The sequence below is a fragment of the Suncus etruscus genome, chromosome 15 (genome assembly GCF_024139225.1).
Source record: "Suncus etruscus isolate mSunEtr1 chromosome 15, mSunEtr1.pri.cur, whole genome shotgun sequence".
NCBI lineage: Eukaryota > Metazoa > Chordata > Mammalia > Eulipotyphla > Soricidae > Suncus > Suncus etruscus.
In genome coordinates, this window is record NC_064862.1 from 75,941,688 (window position 1) to 75,961,010 (window position 19,323).

Below are 19,323 nucleotides of genomic sequence, written 5' to 3' on the forward strand. Positions count from 1 at the left end.
ATTAGGGTTCTATTGTTTCTTACTTTTGTGGGTTTTTTCAGTATTGCTGATTAGAGTAAAGGATAATCTATTATTGATTTTGTGTGACTGAGGTAGCCAAATTGCCCTCTTGAAAGATCAGAATACAAGTTTCAGAAATGGTCCTTATGTACAGATGTAGTTTGACCTGTGGGAGGAGCTAAACATCTACTCCTTGAATTTTGGTCCCTCTAAGTCCTGCCACTTCATTCTTGGGGAGCTTGGGGTTCTGCCAGATTCTCTGGGTTGCTTATAGGTATTTGAATTCCACTGGGTCACTTAAGAGATGTAGAGAGTTCTGTGTCCACTCAAGAAATCATAGCGTTTTAGACTTAATGCCAAAGTATTAATTTATACAAGGAAACATAAAAAAAATTGGCTTCATCAAAATTGAAAAAGCTTGCTAAGGACTCCCTTGGGAAAAAAGACAAATGACACAGCATCAGAGCAAAAGAGTATCTAGAGTCTAATGTGTCATTCCTCATACAGAATAGATAGTAGCATCTTTATACAGAAAAAGGAACCACATCATCTTGGTCTGAATTCAGGGTCATGATTATGAAAGGCAAGTGTTCTACCACTTGAGCTATGTCCCTAACACTCAGTTCTTAATCTTGATTTTTAAGTATTGTCACAGAAATTTGTACATATCATACCATTTCCTGGCAATTCACATGCAAGAGTGCATTCATCCAAAGGTATTACAATCTGAGTGAGCTATTTGCAGAACCCCAATGTCAGTATCTTACTTGAATATTAAATTGTAGCTTTGCAGGAGGTAAACAGCATTGGGGCAAACAACACAAACTGTTCATAGTATGAATGAAGGGTACATAGTGTGAAAAATTCTTAGACTTCTTTGAAAACTTTCTGTGAATAGCTAAGTAGAAGCATTTTATATATATATATATATATATATATATATATATATATATATATATATATATATATATATATATTTGGTTTTGTTTTGTTTGGTTTGGTTTTTGGTTTTTAGGCTACACCTGGTGACATTCAGGGGTTACTTCAGGCTCTGGCCTCAGAAATCACTCCTGGCTCAGGGAGCCATGTGGGACATCGGGGGATCGAACTGCAATCTGTCCTGGGTCAGCTGCTTGCAAGGCAAACACCCTACTGCTGTTCCATTGCTCTGGTCCTAGTAGAAGCATTGTTGAATTCATTAATTAAAGTATGATTTTTTTTTTGGTTTTTCGGTCCATACCCGTCAGGGGTTACTCCTGACTAAGCGCTCAGAAATTGCCCCTGGCTTGGGGGGACCATATGGGACGCTGGGGTATCGAACCGTGTCCTTCTTTGGCTAGAGCTTGCAAGGCAGACACCTTACCTCTAGCGCCACCTTGCCAGCCCCTAAAGTATGATTTTTAACATGGAATGCTTACCTTCCGGTTTGTGAAGACAGAATAACATTCTTTCACTAGGACTGTTTTAATCAGGTCTGGATCAGTAATAGCCAACACGGGCTGTGATCCCTCAAAAACCCTGTGGTGGGAAAACAGCTGATTATAGTCAAGAAGCCAGTTTCTGCAGCCTGAGATATGCACAGAAGCCCAACTTCCACTGTGAGTTTATGGAATCTCTATTCTTAGAATTCAGCTACAGAATAACATTGGTGCTTTATCAAGTCAAGAAGATGTGTGCATGTGTGTTCTTGTACCAGTCTCCATAATTTCTCTACACTAAATATTACATTATGAAAGGTGAACTTGGATACATAAATAATAGAAGGTAAGCAGATCATTAAGCAGAAAACAATACAAAGAATAAAACCCACTGATCAGTCATTAGAAATTATAATACTGAAGTCAGATTAAAGATATGAAAGTAGCATATGTCTTAATATCAGAAGATTTTATAGACACATTGCACATAAACATGCATATCATTTATGAAATTAACAAGCAAATATCTATGGTCTTCTTATACAAAAATGATAGAGAAAAAATAGAGCTTAAAATCCCATTCATTAGTCCACAGAAACTCAAGTATCTGGGAGTCAACATAAACAAAGATCTGAATGATCTGTACAAAGAAAATTACAAAACACTGTTTTAAGAATTAAAAGAGGACACAAGGAAATGCAGACATATACCTTGTTAATGGATTGGGCAGATTCACATTAAAATGGCAATAGCTCCCAAAACATTTTACAGATTTAATGCAACCCCTTAAAGAGTATTCATAATATTTTTCAAAGAAGTGGATCAAACACTCCTGAAATTCATTTGGAACAATAAATGTCCACAAATATATCCAAAGAAATACTTAGGAAAAAGTAGATAGAAACAACAATTTCCCCAACTTTAAATTGTACTACAAAGCAATAGACCCTCAGATCAAAGGAGTAGATTTGAGTATCTAGAGCAGGGGTCCTCAAACTTTTTAAACAGGGGACCAGTTCACTGTCCCTCAGACCATTGGAGGGTCTGACTGTAGTAAAAACAAAACTTTTGAACGAATTCTTATGCACACTGCATATATCTTATTTTGCAATGAAGAAACAAAACAGATACAAATACAATATGTGGCCCGTGGGCCATAGTTTGAGGATCACTGATCTAGAGAATGACTCCTAGACATACAATCATTTAATCTTTGATAAAGGGGCAAGAAACACAAAGTAGAGCTAGGAAAGCCTCTTCAACAAGTGGTGTTGCAAAAATGAAAACTCAAACCTCTTTTTAACACCATGCATATAGCTCAAATTAAAAGGGATTAAAACCCCTCCCCCCAGAGACCCCTGAGTGCTGGCTGGGGAGGCGTGAGTGAGTTTCTGTCCTTTTGTTTGGTGTTTGGGCCTGCCACTCCTCCCAGAGACCCCTGAGTGCCGGCTGGGGAGGCGTGAGTGAGTTTCTCTCCTTTTGCTTGGCGTTTGGGCCTGCCACTTCCCTCAGAGACTCCTGAGTGCCGGCTGGGGAGGCGTGAGTGAGTTTCTGACTTTTTGCTCGGCGTTTGGGCCAGCCCCTCCCCCCAGAGACTCCTGAGTGCCGGCTGGGGAGGCGTGAGTGAGTTTCTGTCCTTTTGCTTGGCGTTTGGGCCAGCCCCTCCCCCCAGGGTGGCGCCTAGAAAGACAAGTTGAGCGACCCGAATAGACGAGGAGATAGGGCCAACCATCTAGACTCGCAGGTGACCTAGAACAGTCCACCCCCCTGGACCCTGGAGTGGACCAGGGACTTCCCAAGGGCGTAGACAGAACCTGCAGAGTCGAACTGAGGGAACTCCTTCAAGGGAGGATTGGAGGGGGCGGAGCTCCATTGAATCCCAGAGAAAGGAGGGTGGATTGAGTGCTAGGCTCAACTGCGCCAGTAACCATTGTGGCCAGGAGTGGAATTGCACCGCTGACAGAAATAAGGAGCAGAAAGGGGACAAAACCCACTGCAGGAAGGTTGAACTCTAGGGAGCAAAGGGGAGGAGAAAGGGCTAGGTTCAACAAACTCACCCAACAGGCTCCTCTAGAAAAACCTTCAGGAAGGAGACCAAAGCAGGCCGAAATTAGAAGCCATAGTACTCCAAAACATACCATTAAATACAAAGAATTATGCGTAAATCAAGGAGATCCCTTATAACTGGAGACAACATGACAAGCCCTATCAAGTTTCCAAGTCCACCAAAACGCACAGATCCATGGGAAGAAGACCTAAAAGCGGCCATGAGGAAGGAAATGCAAGAATTACTAAACGGAATGAAAGAAACCCTAGCAACCGAGTATAAGAAATTCATGGACGAACGACTCAGCCAAATTAAAGAAGAAATGTTAAAGAACATGAGAGATTCCATACAAAAAGAAGTGAAGGATTTAAAAGACAAAATAACAAGCCTTACGAGTAGAACCACAGAGTTGGAGAAGCACATCGATGAACTCGAAGGAAAACTGCAATATAAAAATGATCAAGAAACCAACAAAGAAATAAAAGGCAAAGCACTGGAAGGAAAAATCCAATATCTAATGAACAAGGACAAAAGAAACAATCTAAGAATTGTGGGTATACCAGAAGGGGAAGAAATAGGGAAGGGGGAAGAACAAGTAGTCAGGGAGATAATAACAGAGAACTTTCCCACCCTCTGGAAAGACAATTTAGGACAAATCCAAGAAGTCAAGAGAGTCCCTAATAAAATAGACCCTAATAAACCCACACCAAGACACATAATAATCCAAATGGCGAAAAACAAAGAGAAAGAGGAACTCCTGAAAGCAATAAGGGAGAAAAAAAACCTCAAGTACAAAGGAAAGGACATAAGAATCAAACCAGATCTCCCATTTGAAATAATTCAAGCAAGAAGACAGTGGAATGACGTATTTAAATGACTGAGTGAAAGAAATTTCCAACCCAGGGTCCAATACCCAGCAAAACTATCATTCATATGGGAGGGTAGACTAAAAACATTCACAAATATGAACAAACTTGAACTATTTGTGCAAACTAAGCCGATCCTAAGCGACTTACTCAGAGACGAATTACACAATCCAAACCCCCGATTGTAACAACAACCATGCCACACAATACAACTGCACAACAGTCCTCTTTATCAATAATTTCCCTAAATGTTAATGGACTAAACTCTCCAATTAAAAGACACATAGTAGAGAACTGGGTTAGGAAAAATAAACCGGACTTCTGCTGTCTGCAAGAAGCACACCTACAGTTACAGGATAAGCACAGGCTTAGAATTAAAGGATGGAAAGTAATTATTCAGGCCAATGGAAAACAAAAAAGAGCAGGGACAGCCATTCTTATATCAGACCAAATTGTATTCAACCTCAAGAAAGTGATCAGAGACAAAGAGGGGCACTACTTACTGATCAGGGGAACATTAGATCAAGAAGTGCTAACCCTGGTCAATATCTATGCACCTAATGTAAAGTCACCAAAAAACCCTTGATATCGGACCTGAAACCATAAGTACATAGAAGAACACATAGGTAAAATACTCTATGACATTGTGACTAAAGGAATCTTCAAGGAGGAAGTTCCACTGTCCAAGCAAGTGAAAGCAAAGATAAATGGGACTATAAGATGATACTTGGCTACCAATCCCAATAAAAGATGTTCCCCCAACTTCTTCCTTCCTAAAACATCTTCCTTTGATATGTAAAAGCCCACCTGGATCACTCTGGCCTCCCCCACCCTGGTTTATTTGGCTCTGAATAATATAGAGAAGGAGTTCTGGCTTGGGGCTGAGGCAGAGAGAGCATGAGGCAAAGGCCACAGACTCCATTAATATAATTTTCTGACTGCTTGGTATTATTTCTTTGCTGCTACCCTACGTTTTCAGACTCAGCTGCATGGAGTTTAGAAATACAGTGCCTGGGGTGATTTCACAATTCATGGAATTTTTATTTTACATGGATTACATTAAACTGAAAAGCTTCTGCACTTCAAATAAAACAGTGACTAGGATACAAAGGTCACCTATGGAATGGAAGAAACTATCCATTCACCCAATACCCATCTGATAAGGAGCTAATATTTAAGATATAAAAAGTACTGACAGAGCTCAACAAGAAAAAAATAAATCTAATTTCATCAAAAATGGGGAGAAGAAGTGAACAAAATTTCCTCAAGGAAGAAATACAGATGGCCAAAAAGCACATGAAATAAAATGCTTCACATCACTAGTCATCAGGGAGAGGAAAATCAAAGATGAGGTATCATCTTAAAGCACAGAGACTGGCACACATTATAAAGAACAAGAAGAACCAGAGCTGGTATGGATGTGGGGAGAAAGGAACTCTCATTCACTGCTGGTGGGAATGCTATCTGGAAAACAATATAGATAGTTCTCAAAAAACTGGAAATTGAACTCCCATATTATTCGACATTGTCCACTCCTAGGAATATACCCCAATAATAAAAAACCACAATACAGAAATACCATCTGCACTCCTATATCCATTGCAGCACTATTTATGATAGCCAGAATCTGGAAGCAGCCCAGGCACCCAACAACAGATGAGTGGCCAAAAAAAAACACAAAAAACTGTGGTATATCTACACAATGAAGTAGTCATGGAAAAATGAAGTCATTAAATTTGCCTATTCATGAAAGGACATGGAGATTAATATACAGAGTAAAATGAGTCAGAGGGAGAGGGATAGACATAGAATAATCTCACTCATCTGTGGGATATAAAAACATAAAAAACTGTTAAATAATAACATCCAGAGACAATAGAGATGAGGGCCAGGATCACTACCCCATGACCCCATGATATAAAGCTTGCCTCAAAGAGTGATTACTATACTGACAACTGTTACTATATTTTTAAGAGGTATAACCTATAAAACGCCCCTCTCATAACTGTCAATGAACTGGGGTACATAAAAATAAAGTCTGATGGTTGGCATGAAGGGGGCCCAGAAGGAGAGCCAACTGGTCGAGTGGGGCCCTGGGGCTCACAGCCTAGTACCTAACAGCCAGTTGCTGTGGATGCAGTCTGCTTTGAAAACTTAAGTGTAGAACAAATCTGCTTTGCTATTTTCTGAATGAACCATACTTCCTTGAACTGATAGATTAGCTGTTCCTAGCTAGATAACTTTGTGTCTTTGAACTACCCGCTCTCTCCTCTCGCTCATTAAATATGATAAAGGTAGCAGTTTGGCCCCACTCTCTCTAGCTTTCCTCCCCTGCAAAATTAAAGAATACTTTTTTTGTTATTACAGACAACTAATATGACAATGATAGTTGAAATTGATTACTCTGGACAAGAACTTGGTACTGAAAGGGGATAAAGTGATATGTATGGCACCTCCCATTGATAATAGTGCAAACCACAATGTCAGAAATGAAAGAGAGAGTGAGAATGGGAGAGAAAAGCAGAATGCCTGCCCCAGAGCCAGGCAGGGGGTAAAGGGTGGGAGAAAAATGGAGAATATTGGTGGTGTGAAATTTGCACTGGTGCCTGTGTACATTTGCCAGTGTGCATTCTATTTCTGAAACCCAACTATGAACATATTTGAAACCAAGGTACTTAAATAAACAAAACATTGTTTAAAAACACTTGAAGGAGTTGCATTGTATATACTAAAATGACATAAAATATATATGCAATTACAAGGGTTGGTGAAAATGTGAAGAAATTGATATTTGGGAATGTAAAAATGGAATATCAGGCCTGAAAGATAGTACAGTGGGTAGAGCATTTGCCTTGAATGCAGTTGACCTGTGTTTGATCCTTAATATCCCCATGTGGTCCCCAAACCACTACCAGGAGTAATTCCTGAGCACTGCCAGATGTGGCCCCAAACCAAACAAACGAAGAAGCAAAAACGAAACACTCATTTGGAAAAAGCTGTCTGTGTTAAAAAGTTAAACATGGGGCTGGAGAGATAGCATGGAGGTAAGGCGTTTACCTTGCATGCAGAAGGACGGTGGTTTGAATCCCGGCATCCCATATGGTCCCCTGAGCCTACCAGGAGCGATTTCTGAGCATAGAGCCAGGAGTAATCCCTGAGCGCTGCCAGGTGTGGACCCCCCCCCAAAAAAAAAGTTAAATATATGTTTTCCATATTAGCATTTCCACACCAAGATCTCTCATAAAAACAAAGTATCTGTTCTTATATATTTGCACGTGTTCATAGCAGTGTTTTTCACTGTTGCCAAAAGTTCATTTAATTGTGAGCCTATAAATCAGACATTAACAATGGATAAATTTTACAATTTATGCTAAACGAAAGAAGCCAAATCAAATGGTCAAAGATAATATGCTTCCAACTACATGAAATGTTTAGAAAAGACAGTTCTCTGGCATAGATTACAGTTGAGTGGAGCTGCAGGCAGGTATAGGGAATAATTGCAAATGGCTCGAGATTTTTTTTTTACAAGGAAGAATAATACAAATATTCCAGAACTAGATAAGCGGTAATAGCTGCAGAATATAAATTATTAAAAAAAATAGTCTGTATGCTTAAAATTAGTAAGGTTTTTTTTTTTTTATTTGTTTTTTTGGGTAACACCCGGCAGCGCTCAGGGGTTCCTCCTGGCTCTACACTCAGAAATTGCTCCTGGCAGGCTCAGGGGACCATATGGGATGTCAGGATTCGAATCACCATCCTTCTGCGTCTAAGGCAAACACCTTACCGCTGTGCTATCTCTCCGGCCCCTAAAATTAGTAAGTTTTATAGTATATAAATAATACTTGAGTGAAGTATTTTTTATTAAAAATAAAATGTAGAACATTATAAAAAGAATTTAATCTACCAATCAGCATTCTAGATTATAATACTGAAGACAGATCAAATATATGAAAGGACCATATGCATTAATATTAGAAGAAATGTATAGACACATTGCACATATACATATATGAAAGGAACATATGCATGAATATTAGAAGGAACTTATAGATACATTGCACATATACATATATATCCTGTCTGAAATGCATGGATTTCTATTACTCAAGAAATGACAGTAGGACTGGAGTGCTACTCCAATGGGTAAGTGTTAGCCTCGCATGTTGCTGACCTGTGTTTGATCCTTGGCACCACTCATGATCCCCCCCCACAACCCTACCAGAAGTGATCTTGAGCACAGAGTAAAAAGTAAATCCTGAGCACAAAGACAGAAGTAATCCCTGTAGAACACCATATTTGGGTCAACCCCCCCCCAAATAATAGCAGGATTATGAATGACATCTGTGCCTTGTTTTCTCAAGTTTACTGAGGAAAATTGGTTTTAACTGTTAAAAAGAGATTGTTGATTGCATCAGCTTTGGATAAACATGATTCAAGGGTCCAGAGAAATAGTTCAGGAATTTACCTAGGACAGGACTAACTAGATAGTTCAATCTCTGGCAAGTCCCCAGAACCCTTCCAGGAGTTATTCCTTAGCTTAGAGCCAGGAGTGAATCCTGACCACCTTTGAGAATGGTCCAAAAGCAAACAAAATCAACCCCTCAATATAGTCTCCTAAAATAATAAAGAAATAAAGTAATAAAGAAAATAATCAGAGCAAAATGTTTTCTTGTCTGTTTATATGTCAACCTAAGCCTTTTTTCCCAAGACATGGTGATTTTAAACAATAAGTAGAGAATTTGAGGTTTCATTTGTTGTGGAGAAAGGGTGTTGAAATAGTTCTGATTGCATGTTCGGTGGATGTAAAATCAGAGATACTGATGTGTTTAAAGGGTAATGATGAAAATTAAAACAGAGAGTTGAGGGACTGGAGCAATAGCAGAGCAGGTAGGGTGTAGTCCTTGCATGCAATCAATCAGTTTGAACTGACTGCACCATATGGTTCCACAAACATATGGGAAATCTTAGGGCAATAACAATTCCTTAATGCAGATCTTGAATTAATCCTTGAGCACTGTTGAGATGGTAATCCCCACAAAACAAAACAAATGAACAAAGAAACCAACAATAGGAATGAGAGAGAGATGAGCTGAATAGCTGACAAAAGTGACTCTAGGATTTCAGGCACCCCATATCTAAAGCCCAGACGTTTCTAGAGTACTCACCCCCAAATTCTTCCATACTTTTTGTAACAATACACGTCAAAATTCCACATCCCCTGCGATGAGAAACAAACTTATATGAGTCCTCTAAAAAGTCTTGAACCAACCTTGCAGGAAATGGGGGTGGTCAAAGGCACCGGAAGCAAATTCTAGTTGTCTCTGTGGCATAGTGCAAAGGTCTGTTCTCTCCGGTGCTTCCCCCTCTGTCTTCCTGCATTTGTGCTCTTACATATGACAAGAATAATCATTCCAAGATGAGGGAAAGAGAGAGAACAGAGAGGAGAGAGAGGGACAGTGAATGTGAGAGCAGTGGGCTTGCAGGGGTAAGATCTGCTCCCTCCTAGGAGGGAGCACAACTTTAAGATCCTGGAGAACTATTGGAGTGAATGACTCAAGGACTAACACTAGTTGGTAAAATTAATCTCCCTCTCAGCTCAATGTGAGAGATGGACATGGAATCAGTTCCTCTCAACAAGACAGAGCAATGCCAACTTCTCATGTCCTTATTTCACTTATATTCTCTTGTGTCTCTGTTTCAGCTGGATATTGAAAACCTATACAATGTAGAGGCAGGAGCCTGAATGTTTGGGAAGAAGACCTTGGTTGATGAGTGAGTAGCCTTCTTGGAAAGTGCTTAATGGTCCTGCAGGTCAGTTTAGCTGATGGAGGGAGCAATGTTGTCATGGAATTAAGCCAGGTCAACAACTCAAATGAACCATAAAGGGAGCTCAAAGCACACTTACAGGCCAGCAGGGCAGCAATGTTCCAAAGAAGGGTAGTGGTTTTGGTCCCGGAACCCCCAGCTTCTTGAACCATCCATGTGTGCGGGTCCCATATCTAGAAGATAATGAAAAAGGATGTCACAGAAATTGTATATTTGGGTTGGTCAGCTAACTGGAATAATTAGAGAGGGCGGATGAAGGAGGTAATAAATGTATGATAAAGAACAACAATATATTATAGGAAAGTGTCAGGCTAAAACATCAATACACAAAAATTCAGGGCTTTCTTTACAAATAATGAAACAGAAGGAAGTGATATTAAAAAATTCCATTCACAATTGTGCTTCAGAAAATCAAGTACCTCAGAATCAAACTTACCCAAAGAAGTGAAAGACATACAAAGAAACCACATGTGAGAAAAAGAAAGATTTTTTTTTTTTTGGTTTTTGGGTCACACCCGGCGGTGCTCAGGGTTTACTCCTGGCTGTCTGCTCAGAAATAGCTCCTGGCAGGCACGGGGGACCATATGGGACACCGGGATTCGAACCAACCACCTTTGGTCCTGGATCAGCTGCTTGCAAGGCAAACACCTCTGTGCTATCTCTCCGGGCTCGATTTTTTTTTTTAATGTGAGTATGGAAGATGAGTTGTCATTATTTGATTTGGGGAAGCTGATAGAAGCAATGGGAATGCTGACAAGAGTATGAGTCACTTGTAGGATCAGTTTTAGACAATAAAAACTTAAAAATTTCAATAAAACAGTCAAGTATCTATTACAGAAAAATAACTTGTGTGTGAGTTTGAGAATAAAATGCTTCACAAAAAAAGTAAACTACAAAACACTACTTTATAAAATAAAAGGGGACATTAAGGCTGGAGAGATAGCATGGAGGTAAGGCATTTGCCTTTCATGCAGAAGTTCATTGGTTCAAATCCCGGCATCTTGTATGGTTCCCTGTGCCTGCCAGGAGCGATTTCTGATCATGGAGCCAGAAATAACCCCTGAGCACTGCCGGGTGTGACTCAAAATCCAAAAACCAAATAAATAAAAAAATAAAAAATAAATAAAAGGGGACACAGTAGAAGATATATATTCCTTGCTCATGGTTTGGGAAAATTAACATAAAAATGGCAATATCCCCCATATCTGAAACCCAGAATTTCCATTGGCTTTGTACAGATTAAATTCAGTCCTATAAGGATATTCATGACATTTTTACAAAGAAATAGATCTAACACTTCTGAAATTAATATGGAACATTAACTCCCTCCTCTAACTAGCTAAAGCAATCTTTGAGAAAAAAGAAAATGGGAGGTATCACTTTCTCTAACTTGAAATGGTACTATCGATTAATTTTAATTAAAACAGCATGGTATTGGAATAAAGACAAAGTGTTAGATCAATGGAAGTGATGTGAGTATCCTGAGAAACATGAATAAACATTGGGCATGTGAACAGTTAATCTTTGATAAAGGAGCAAGAAATACAAGTAGAGTAAGGAAAGCATCTTCAACAAGTGGTGATGGGAAAACTGGTCAGCTACATGCAAGAAAATGAACTCAGATCTCTTTTTAATGCCATGGACAAAAGCCTTATACAAATGGATCAAAGACCATCCCATATGGTCCCCTGAGCCTGCCAGGAGCAAGTTCTGAGCATAGAGCCAGGAGTAACCCCTGAGCACTGCCGGATGTGACCCAAAAACAAAACAAAACAAAACAAACAAAGACCGACCAGAAATGGATCAAAGATATTTTATGTCAGAGCTAAAACCATAAAGTACATAGAGGAAAAAGTATGCAAAACTCTTTAAGGATGAAACGCCATGACCAATCAAGTAGAAGCAAAGATAATTGGACTACAAATTGGACTACATTAGCTAAGGCCCTCTGCACCTCAGAGGAAACAAAGGATACAAAGACTGCCCAGAGAATGGGAGAAACTTTTTTCCCAGCACTCATCTAAAAAGAGTTATCAAAGATATATAAGATACCAGTAGAATTGGCATCTAAGAAAAGAGCATCCAACCTCGTCAAAATATGGGGAATAGGGGGCCGGAGAGATAGCATAGAGGTAGCGCATTTGCCTTGCATGCAGAAGGACGGTGGTTCGAATACCGGCATCCCATATGGTCCCCCCGTGCCTGCCAGGGGCAATTTCTGAGCATAGAGTCAGGAGTAACCCCTGAGAGCTGCGAGGTGTGAAAATTAAAATTATTAAAAACATATGGGGAATAGAGATGAACATAAACTTCCTCAAAGACCTGGCAGCCATAACCATGCTCACAAACACAGTCATCCTGTCTGAATCTGGCCAGCTCCATAGACTCACTTTGTTCTCGAAAGAGATATAAACCAAGCTGTGAAAAATCATGGGTACATCCTCCATGCTGCTGAAAGCAGAAGAGGGTGGCAAACCCCTGCCCTGCCAAAGCCACACCTGTCACAGCCATCATCTATAATTGTTCCTATGCCTAAAGCCCTGCTTCACCACTTCTCTATGACTCTCTGCAGAGACACCAATCTGACTACACTCCAGGTATGCTGTTATTTGGGCTGACATCACCTAAATTTTTTTTTTAAAGTGACTGTGTGTACACTTCCCACTACCCCTACCCACCATCTTGTATTTCTGGGAGACCTGATAGCCAAAAACACATTCTAAAAAGCCATAGTATCAACAAGAGTACTTTGAATTCCTGGACCACAAAACTTCAGTTTTGATTAATCTGTCACCCCCAGAGGAACACACCAATTTATATGCTTTTGTCTGAAGTAGCTGAAGTCACTTAAGGTTCAGGAACAAACGAAACAACAGAATGGTCAGCTAAGAGCTTACTGAACTTTCTGACAATGACTTATGACCTCATTAGAGGTACATGGTATCCCTCCAAGTACCATTGAATGGAGATCAAAGGTGGTATGTGAAACCTTCTGCAGCCAAAGATCAGAAATCATTCCCCTCCCCACCTCCTTTCTGATGCCAGGACCAACATCTTGGTCATTCTCATGCTTATGACACCAAAGGGAGAAGGATTCATACTCCCATTTGGTTTCTAGGGTCTGTGGCTTTGCAGCCTGCAGAGATTCAATATAGGGGAAATCAGTCTCTGTGCTGATGCTGTTCTATATTATATATATTCGATGTTTCTCTATATATATTCTAAAGACTGTGAGGAACATGGAAAGAAAAGGAGGAACTGGGGGAAAAAAAGAAGGAACCAGGAAAGAAACAAATTTCAACACTACTGTCATGTTTCCTTAACTGTAGAGCTCCCATTCATGGTGGAGGGTGCATCTTTGAAAGGTCTTCCCAGAAGCAGCACAGCAGAGAAGGCTGAGTGAAGTTAAAGGGAAGGGGACTAACTATTCCATGCCCTCTCCATAATTTGGGTGCAGCCATTGTCCTGAATGGGATGGAGCTGGGAGTTAGCAGAGAGAGCAAGAGCAGCTTCAGCTTCCAGCCTGTTTGAATAAATACAACATTGAAAAGTCAGAGAAAACCAGAGGGTGGAAAAGAAAATCCAAGGCCCTTCTCCCTTGAATTCTCTCCTTCTTGACGTGAGTTGTGGACCCTCCAGTCCAAAGCTTCATTTTTTTTTTAATCTTCTCCTGCTGAGTACAGCTTCAGTCATCTGGTCTACACTGGTTGTCCATTAAATTGATCATCAGAGCAAAGAATAATGCTATGAGTCATAGAGACAGGATTTGGAGACTATAGAGGTGTTTCTCAATCCTAACATCTACTTAAGCATCTTGCCTTCTAGGAACCCCTTTGGTCTTCCCATTAGAGCAGGGAAAGACCACCTGATTGGCAGCCCAAGTCAAAGGTGACAGAACATCCAGGACAGACACTCACAGATAGAGAAGCACAAGGGTGGCAGCCAGGAGGAGCCCAGATTCTATGGAAAAGCTGGAGCTCAGGTCCATGGTGACTCCTGATCACTCTGCCCTTTAGCTTTCCTGCCCATTCATCTGCCAGTGGGTTTTATTTTGGAAAAGAGGTGGGACCAGACCAGTCATTTCCTCTGAGTGTCTCAATTTGGGATTATTTGGTTGCTTGAAAGCCTATAAGGCTTTCAATGACACTGTAAGTGTCATTTGATGAAAATGAAATCGGAAGCCAAGCCAATATATTCCTTCAAGTGCACCTTATACTAAGAAAGAAACCACAGATTAGGCTGCATAAATGAGTTACTCAGGCCATGGAACAATTGCCCCTTGATCACAGTTTATGTGATATTCCGAAAACAGTATCACTTAACAAAACAGAGTTGAGAACACAGGGCCAGATCCTTTTTGTAGAAACATTCTATTTTTCTTTTTGGATTTGGGGCCAGGGCTGGCAGTGCATAGAGCTGCTCTGTTAAATATCTAGAGGCTTTTTATATTAATATTGTTATTTAAACACCTTGATTACAAATATGATTGTAGTTGGGTTTCAGTCATGTAAAGAACACCCCTCCTTCACCGGTGCAGTATTCCCACCACCAATTTAGAGGCTTTTATAATATTTCTCTTTGGTTTATGTTTCTCTGCCTGCTTTGCCACCTACGACCTTTCAGGTAGGGGGCGCTATTTAGATCTGAATAAATAGTTAAGCTGGGAGTTCTTCTGCAGCTGTCCTGATTGGACAGGGGAATGGGAATTGCCTTTCCTTCCTGGGTGGGAATCAAACCTCAAACAATCCCCCTAGAAAACGCGACCTTATACTGCTTTTAGCTCTGTGTTTAGGTTTGGGGTCACTCCCAGCACTGCTCAGAGGTCATGCTACGCCTGAGTTAAACCCAAATCGCCCTCATGCATCACATCCCATTGAGCTATTTCTCAGACTAGGTGATGTGAATGAGAAAATTAATGCTGGGCATGACTCCTTAATTCTCAGTTCTCTGAATTGGCTTCAAGATGTTTGACTTCCCCTCTGTGGTGGGTTCCTAAAATGTTCATCTGTGAGTTTCTTGCCTCTTCTGTCAGCCCTTCTTATTTCTGATTCTTACTTCTAATGAATAAGATACCCAATGGCAGGAATACCACCTCCATAAAATATAAAATGACCTGGGTTCTAGCCTGAGTGTCTTCTCAGGGAAGCCAGGTGTCATGTTGTTAGTTGTCCCTTAAGAAGCCTGATAACAACAACAACAACAACAACACAACAACAAAAAACCCCCAAGGCTTAAGGTATATGATCAGCAATGAATTGAATCCTGCCAATGCCCTCTTGTGGGACTTGAGAAATTACTCCCAGTGCAGACTTGTTTTACAGCATTACTATAGCTTTATTGTATATTTTGAGGTTGGTCGCCTTATCTACCTTATTCCCAGGATTGATTGACTATTCAGGAAATTTGATTCTAACATATAAATTTCAAAAACATTTGATCAGTGTCTTTAAAAAGTGTTATAGGTATTTATATAGCGACTGCATTGAATCTGTCTAATACTTTGTGCAAAAATGTCATTTTCACAATACACTTTTTCCAGTCCTGAACTGGGGATGTATTTCCATTTCTTCTCATTCTTTTCTTCTATTTATCTTAGTGATGATTTGTGATTTTCTTTGTACAATACACACAGTTAATCATGAAAAAGTATAAAGTTAAGCAAAGAAACCCTCTTTGATAATGGTGTTGGAAAAGTTAAGTCACATGCAAAAAAATGAACTCACACCCCTTTCTTTTTTGTGTAATACCAATTCTTTTATTCCAGAAACACACAAATCTTATATTCCTTACATTTTGTGTAGAAAAACAGATACAAACTATTTCATTAAAAAATTAAACCCACCAATCTCATTAAAAATTATAAGGGCCAGAATGATAGCAAAGGTGGTAAGGTACTTTCCTTGCATGTAGCCGACCCTGGTTTAATCCTGGCATCACAGATGGATCCCTCAAACACCACCAGGAGTAATTCTTTTTTTTGGGGGGGGTTTGGGTCACACCCAGCGGTGCTCAGGGGTTACTCCTGGCTCTAGGCTCAGAAACTGCTCCTGGCAGGCTCAGGGGATCATATGGGATGCCAGGATTCAAACCACCGTCCTTCTGCATGCACTACCTTCATGCTATCTCTCCGGCCCCACCAGGAGTAATTCTTGAGTGTAGACCCAAGAGTATTTTTAGCCTTGAGCATCACCAGGTGTGGTCCAAAAACTAAAATGAAATAAAAACTTTATAAATAAGCTTTTTACTTTATAAATAAGATTTTAAAGAACTTCAAGAATTGATGTCTGAATTAAAAGATTCTATCACATGTATCAGGAAACATACAGATAGACATTTGGAAATAAAGCTCTCTTAAGTCGATGTAGTTTAGGCAACAAAGAAATGGATAAAGAGCTTGTGGTCTATATACACTAGCAGCATATAGAAAAGATAAAATCTGCTGCAGTCTATGTGCAACTGAAGAGCAAGCACTAGGTTAAGTACATAAAACAGAGGAAGAACAACAAGAGATTATCTTGAATCTCATGGGCTGTCTGTTTCATACTCTAGGAACCCAAAAACACCGTGTAGAAAATCAATGTGTTCCTATGCTCATCACAGCACTATTTACAATGGTCAGAATATTGAAATAACCCAAATGCCTGAAAACAGAGGAGTGACTAAATAAACTGGTATATTTAATCAAGGTCTTTAATCATTTTCCATTTTGATTTGACTTTTGTGCACTTCAACAACAATATTGCAAACTACAGTGTCTGAAAAGAAATAAGGACAGGAGTGAGAGATGGAGAGATAGAAAGAGAAGAAAATGATTGACAATGAGGCAGGCAGGAGAGTGTAAAAGGGAGGTCAGAAGAGAAACTGGTAGTGGGAAATACACACTGATGAAGGGATTGTATGGCTGGTTGGACATTGTGTGATTTAAACTCAATCATGAACAACTTTGCAACTGTATATCTTATAGTGATTCAATTAAAATTATTTAAAAAAAAAGAAACTGGTATTTACAAGCTTCTGCATTGCAAAATGAGCTCTACAGGCTAAATGAGATTGCCAGTGGTTTCTGGCCCTCACACTGCTCGTGGGCTGTTTCTGAGGGAGAGCAGCTTCTGGTACCAAGATGGCAAATTAAATGATGGCCAAGTCACAGTCTTGGCAGTGACATATTTCACTTTCAGCTTCCCTGAAGTTCCTAACCTACATTTTCAAAGTATTTAGGATTTCAAACCCTTAACAGGTCAGATTTCCCATTTCAAAACTGCATTTAACATATGATGGTGATTTCCACTCCCAATTTTCACTTACTCTGAGGAGTGAAACATTTGACTCTGCTCAGTTTCAGCGACAGTGATGCAGGCCATGAAAGAATTGATAAAAAGCAGTATTGGTGACTGCTGAGGTGACAGTGTCGGTGAGCAAAGCACAAAGGCCTATGCCTTATTTTTCAGAATTTTAATATTCAGATTTTGATCCTGTTGATATGAGTAATGCCTTTTCCATTTTGTTGACAAACTGAAGTCCCTTTGCTAGGAGTTCAGGATAGTGTTGGGCAATAGCCTGAAACCGTGGCATAAGGTCTCTCATCCCAGCAGATGTTCTTGGGTCACATGGAAGGGTTATCAGGGATTTGATATATGTAGAGCCTCAGTGAACTCTGTCACAAGGGAGGGGAATCAAATTATTCATTATCACAGACATTCATCCAATCAGCCAGAATGAAAAACATACCTGATTTAAAATTTCTAAATTAGTGCAAATCAGCATTTTGACTAAGGGGTTGTAGGGTTCTGATTCCTTCCTTAAATGTCCTTTAAGCATTGTACTTATCCCTTTTCAAAACATAATACTTATCCTTTTTCAAATTGTGGTCTCCAAGATGCCCTTGTCTGGGAACCAAAGATTAACTTCGTAGACAATTTGAAGACAGGACTGGAATGGTCCTGGAAAAAATTATGTGAAGTTCTGCATAAAAATGGTTAATACACATACTAGAAAGTATTTATCATCACTTATTATTAGGAAACTTTAATCAAAAGAAGATATGAATCCACATTAATAAAAATGGCATATATTTTATGACTCAAACTCAGTTGTTAACAGCTCTGTTACTGTAAAAAAAACTATATTGTAAATTATACTATGAACAACCTTGGACCGTGGTATATATAAATTATATACATAGCAATTTGGACAGAAAAAATAGTGCTATATTTTTAAAATAATAGCAACAAACAGATTTGGCAGGAAAGTATAATAAAGGAAAGGAACTCTCACTTTGGTGACTGTCTGGGTTAGCGCCTATGGAAAATTGCATAAAAACTTCTGAAAAAGTTATGAATAGAATTTTCATGCAATAAGTGATTCCACTTTTTGGCATCTAGCCCCAGAATACAAAACCAGTGATTGAAAAAGATATATTCACACTATGTTTACTATCACATTAAATACAACAGCCAGGACATGAAATCAATGTGAATGAACAACAACAGAGAAATTGTTGTCTATATACACTAGTAGTATATAGAAAAGATGAAATCTTCATTATGCTCCTGTCTAAGAGAAAGCAACAGGTTAAGTAAAGTAAGACAGAGATAGCAGAACCAATAAGAGATTATTTTGAGTCTCATGGACAGTCCATTTCATACCCTGAAAACCCAAAAACACCATGTAAAAAGCATTTTATGTTCCTAAATTTATCATGGTACTATTTACAATGCCAGAATAACCCAAGTGCCTGAGAATAGATGAGTGGCTAAAGAAACAGTGGTATATATACACAATGAAATTCTATGCAACTGTTAGGATAAATGAAGTGATGAAATTTGCTTCTACATGGATGGATATGGAGAATATTATGCTGAATGAAATGAGTCAGAGTGATATGGATAGACATAGAATAATTTCACTCAATTGTGGGATATAAAAAGATAAGAGAATATGGAATAAATATCAAGAGAAGTAGAGATGAGGGCCAGGAGGACCAGTCCATGGTAGGAAGTTTGCCACAATATGTGATGAATGCAGTTATGGCAGAGAAAGGGTCACTATGTGCAAATCACAGTGTCAAAATGAAAAAAAAAAAAAGACAAATAAAATACCTACCCCAGAGGCAGTGGCGGGCAGGAAAACTAGGGGCATTAGTAACAGGAAAAGTCAGCCCACTGGT

At 39.5% G+C, this 19,323-nt stretch overlaps 1 protein-coding gene across 1 annotated transcript in view; it reads right to left on the reverse strand.

Annotated features, from left to right (window-relative positions):
* Positions 1–14,145, reverse strand: part of LOC126030427 (cytochrome P450 3A12-like) — a 31,543-nt gene extending 17,398 nt beyond the window's left edge. The window contains exons 1-4 of the mRNA XM_049788644.1: positions 14,075–14,145; positions 10,237–10,330; positions 9,497–9,549; positions 1,419–1,518 (exon numbers count right to left, since the gene is read on the reverse strand). Coding sequence (XP_049644601.1) covers positions 1,419–1,518; positions 9,497–9,549; positions 10,237–10,330; positions 14,075–14,145 — 318 coding nt within the window. The remainder of the gene's footprint in view (positions 1–1,418; positions 1,519–9,496; positions 9,550–10,236; positions 10,331–14,074) is intronic.
* Positions 14,146–19,323: the final 5,178 nt, after the last annotated feature.